Source organism: Stegastes partitus, unplaced genomic scaffold (genome assembly GCF_000690725.1).
Source record: "Stegastes partitus isolate 25-593 unplaced genomic scaffold, Stegastes_partitus-1.0.2 Scaffold124, whole genome shotgun sequence".
Lineage (NCBI taxonomy): Eukaryota > Metazoa > Chordata > Actinopteri > Pomacentridae > Stegastes > Stegastes partitus.
Genome location: NW_007577855.1, coordinates 636,288 through 641,264, shown reverse-complemented (window position 1 = coordinate 641,264; position 4,977 = coordinate 636,288). Strand labels below are relative to the sequence as shown.

Here is a 4,977-nt window from a genome sequence, read left to right as displayed (position 1 = left end):
AAAAAAAAAAAAAACAATAATAATAATAATAATAAATAAATAAATAAATAAATAAAGTATACATTTATCAAACAAATTTGTATCAGGGCTGTCAAAATTAACAGTGTACACTTCTTCCCACTCCTTTTTCGAACTTCTTAATATTATGATTTGATTATGCCATATTATTCTTCTTTTCTGCTCTTTTTAAAATGATTTTCTTTTGTGTTTATATTTTTTCCCTTTCATTTGTTCGAAATAAATTCAATTCATTCCAAAGAAAGTGAACGTGTTCATGTAAAGAGATTAATCTGTATAATTAACACATTCATTTTTAATGCATGAACAACAAAGTTATTACTCATGATATATTAAAAATTCAAACTGGGGGATCACGAACACAAACTTATGCTATCTTGGGGGTCGTGGCTCAAAAAGTTTGAGAACCACTGGTGTAATGTATATATACACATATATATTTATTCATTTATTCATGTCCTTTATATATATATATATATCTGATACACCTTTATATTTGATATACTCAACTATATTTACCTACCACTGATTGTTACCTATTATATAGCATATTGCTATTATTATTATTATTATTATTATTTACATTGCTATTATTACTATTATTATATTTTTATTACTGTTATTACACCATGCTGCTGTTCTTCCTAACAGTATGTTTCCTGTTTCCTTGTCTACTGCTTTTTTTTTTTCTTTATTGATGCGTGCTACTGTCTCTGTCGGTGTTGTTTCTAGATCAACAATTTCCCTGAAGGTACCTCACCAAAGGGATCAATAAAGTTCTATCTGAGCTCATCTAATCTATCTAATATGACTTAATTTGTTTACACCATCTAAGTTTAGATTATTTTACACAAACAATTTGAAAATAATCAGAAAACAAGCTTGTGCTTCAGTCAGTGTGTATTTGCAGTAAGACAAGATGCTCGGCATGAAATAAAACATCCTTTTAACCTTTTTTTTCTACAGTCAGTCAAAATGCAAACTGTCAAATCATCTGAACAGCATCAAATGAAGCTCTGACTGCCCTTACAGCTCTAAATGATCACATATGCCCTGGTAAAGATGAAGCAGTGTATAGATAATGGATGGACGGAGGACGATCACATATGGTGCATGTAAAGATCGTCACGTCTCAAAAGGCCTGACTGCATGGAGGAAAGTGAGACAAGAGTAAAGCTTTTATCTAATTGGTACATCTGCTCCTTGGTGATAAAATACATGCTCCAAAGAGATGGTAAACCACAGACTGATACCCCTGTCTACATGAGATAAACAACTAATTATCACATTTACACAGCTGATATAAAATGCAGAGAAAACTGCAGCCGTTTCTTGTCCTGAGTTTTAAATAGTGCTGCAAGATCCAAACTCTGACAAAGTAGATGCAGAGATCACAAATCAAACTTATCAGTGCCTCGTCTTCTTTTGAATCTGTTTTGTTCTTAACATTTGACCTCCTGGTTTCCAGGGTCATTGTTTGAATAAAGCAAATGAAAAGCTCTTCAGGTCCCGTGAACAGTTTGTAGCATTAACCGACCACCAGGTGTCCCCAGATGGTTGAAAATGATCAGCTCAGTGTCACGTCTCATCAACATCTGAGCCACAAAACAAAGAGGAAGTTGGTGTCACGCTCCCAACGTACCATGTACTTCTTCTATTTAGTTCTGCGGTGCTGCTTTCTCCACTCATTCATTCATGAAAATGAACAAGTTCATTCATCCAGTTATGAAGATGCTGGTTTTCAGTCAACCAGTCAAGTCATTTTTCTGTTGCTTTGCAGAATGTACAGCTCATCCTCTGCTGTAGAGTGCAGTTACATGACTATTTGAACTTCTGCACTGCACTCTTACAGTGCTGCACGTGGACTGTTAGTGTAACCGGGTCAGCGGTGCAGCAGCGGTTTTGAATATATATGTATTGTTTCAGGGCTGCAAGGTGGAGCGGTGGTTAGCACTGTTGCCTCGCAGCAAGAAGGTCGCCTGTTCTATCTTTCTGCATGGAGTTTGCATGTTCTCCCCGTGCAGCGTGGGTTCTCTCCAGGTTCTTCCTCCCACACAGTCCAAAAACATGCTGAGGTTAATTGGTGATTCTAAATTGTCCGTAGGTGTGAATGTGAGTGTGCTTGGTTGTCTGTCTCTAAGTGTAGCCCTGTGACAGACTGGTGACCTGTCCAGGGTGTCCCCTGCCTTCACCCTGAGTCAGCGGGGATATACTCCAGCCCCCCATGATCCTGAGGACTAAGCAGTGTATAGATAAAGGATGGATGGATATTGGTGATACATGATGTCATTTTATTGTTGTTATTTTGATTGTTATAATCACACAAAATCTGGGCTGCCCCTCAGCGACTGTGTGGAACCTTCACTGGGGGGTCCCAGTACCCCACATACACTTTTGGTTGCCCACCCTGTCTTGTAAATGGCTTTTTCCCGCCTTACCTCGCCCCTTTAGTTCATGTATTCTGTGGGAGACATAATCAAGACTGTGCCGCTGTAATCTGTGTGTTCTAATGTCTGTAATTCCACCTATAAGTTTCCCAGTTGCAATATGTTTGTGTATCATTTCATTTCTGTCCGGGGACAAGGAACTGACAGCGGATTTTGTATGTTTTTTGTCGTCTGCTAAGTTGAAATAAACGGAGCTCGCCTCCAAAAAGATCCATGCTTCAGCTGATGTTGCACAACACAGTAAAGAATCCACCGGTTACATTAGGTTCATTTAAATCCCTTGTTAGAACCTGAAATCTCCAGTTTCATGCTCACAAAACTGTAACAACTTACCGACATACCTTGGTCATGATTGCATCAGAAAATTAGAAAGCAACAGCAGTTTTAGCTCACTCATACGGCTTAAACTATGTCACTGATGTACTTCACTTTGACTAAAAATGCTTCTAAGAGGATTGTGTTAAAATATCCAGGCATCCTTTTTAAACTTCAGAGCAGCACTCACTTCATCAGCGGTCAGTCCACATACCTGGTTCTGTGCTTTTCCTCTACATGTCAGTCCCCCCTGCAGCGCTCGTCTGTTTATCTTATATTCAGGGCCTGCATGAAAATGAAAACTACTTCGCTTTAGGCATGTATACCTAAGCTGTGATGAATGCTGAAGCAGGCATGGACTACCGGGGCTTCATCAGGTGTTGGATTATTTCTGTTTCTTAGGAAATTACTGAGCAATCATTAACAACAAGAATGAAGAAGTAAAAGGAGGAGGGGGAAATGAGCGATCAAGAAGATGTGATGCTTCTGATAAGAGCATTCTGGTCATTTCTAACACACCCTCTGAAAAACACACATAAGACAGGAAGGTAGTCAAACTGTCACGCTGTCAGTGTGAGGAAAACCCACACTTGGATGACCGCTGCTGACAGGGAGGTAAACAGGGAAGCAGACTTGGAAACCTGCTGCATTGCAATCATTTGATTATTTGGTTGACGGAGTGTTTTGGGGAGGGAGGGATGGAAGAAGGAGGTAGAAAGAGAAGCGAGGTCGGACCGGGGCGTGAGTCAGAGTTTTAAAAACAGTAGGAAATCAGTTTTGTTTCCTGCGTTGGTGACTTAAGGACAGAGTTAATGAAACATGGCGCCGGTACTGCCCACGCTCTCATTACCTGTGACTGTGATTTGAAATGTTGTTGTCATTTAGAAACCCCTGGACTGAGGAGAGAGAGAGATGACACGAGAGCCGGTCGGAAACAATATGTTGGCGTCAAACACGGCGGCGCGACACGGACTGACAGAGGGTGAGACGAAAATAATTGAGCGCCATCAGAGTCCTCACGAGCCGCGTTTATACCGTGATTATACGTACAAATCGTCACCATGGTTATGCACATGAAAGAATAGGAAGCAGGCCGACTCCAACTGCCTGCACACCAGCAGCTGGCATCCTCAGCGCTCAGATGTCAGCGGACTGTTAATTAGCCAGGACACATAGTCCTGGTCATGCTGGGATCAAAGAACTTTTCCAGTAAGTGCCTTATAGCGGATCGACCAATGCGAGGAGATTTTCCTCTTAGCAGCAATGTGACATCCCCCCCTCTCCACTTTTTGTTGTTGTGTTTAATAGGCCTGCTTCTGCCTATGGACACATTTTTATACACCCTTATTATTTTGTTTATCATATTTACTGCGCTCAGTTATTTTTGCCATTTTCAGCACTTTGTGTGTATATATATATATATATCCTCTGCTGCAACAAACAAGCTTCATTTTGGAAATGATAGAAAAAAAATACCCCCAGTGCCACACGAGGAACGAGACAGAAGTACTTATCGTGCAGTAGAGGTGCATGAAATGGTAAAATTGATCTCACCGAGCCACATATCTGCCCCGCGAGTGAGGAATGAATGTATAACAACATGTATGGGTTTTTACGATTATGTTGCGGTTATTTTGTGCTTTAGGTATCCATGGAAACAAGTGGGTTGGCAAGGCGTTCCCCACTTTTTCATTTAACTCTCCTGCGTCCTTGCAAAGTCACACAGACACACCGAGCATCACAGTCAATGTCAAGTTACATAAAACTACAGCATGGGAGGGAAGTTTGGATTCAGCAGGCGTCTCGTCGAAGGACAATCCAGCAGACAGAGCAGATGTTGTTCTGACGGCTTCTTCTCATTGCGTCCAATTAGAAAAGAAACCTTTTTAAGTGCTGGAACGTCCTGCTGCTACGAGGTGACTGAAGAGTGTCAGTCAAATACATCATCGTGGATTAAAAAAAAAAAAAAAAAGAGGAGTCCTACTGAGCTTTCAATTCAGCTGTGAAAACTTCAAATACGTGCTTCCATTTAGTCTGTCTGGTTTTTTTATTTGCGCAGAAAGAAACTTGCGTCAGACACCTTGTTAATAACCTACAAAGTTGACAATTGACAGCTTGCGTCACCTCGCATGTTGAGAATGCAACTGAGATGGTAGTCAACACAAAAGAAAAGAACATGTCAAGGAAAACTCACTAA

The 4,977-nt window shown here is 40.5% G+C and overlaps 1 protein-coding gene across 1 annotated transcript in view; it reads right to left on the bottom strand.

Moving 5' to 3' along the window:
• The window catches only part of LOC103354904 (trichohyalin), an 11,901-nt gene extending 8,058 nt beyond the window's left edge, over positions 1-3,843 (bottom strand). Inside the window, exon 1 of the mRNA XM_008278499.1 lies at positions 3,831-3,843. Coding sequence (XP_008276721.1) covers positions 3,831-3,843 — 13 coding nt within the window. The remainder of the gene's footprint in view (positions 1-3,830) is intronic.
• Between the last annotated feature and the right edge of the window lie 1,134 nt (positions 3,844-4,977).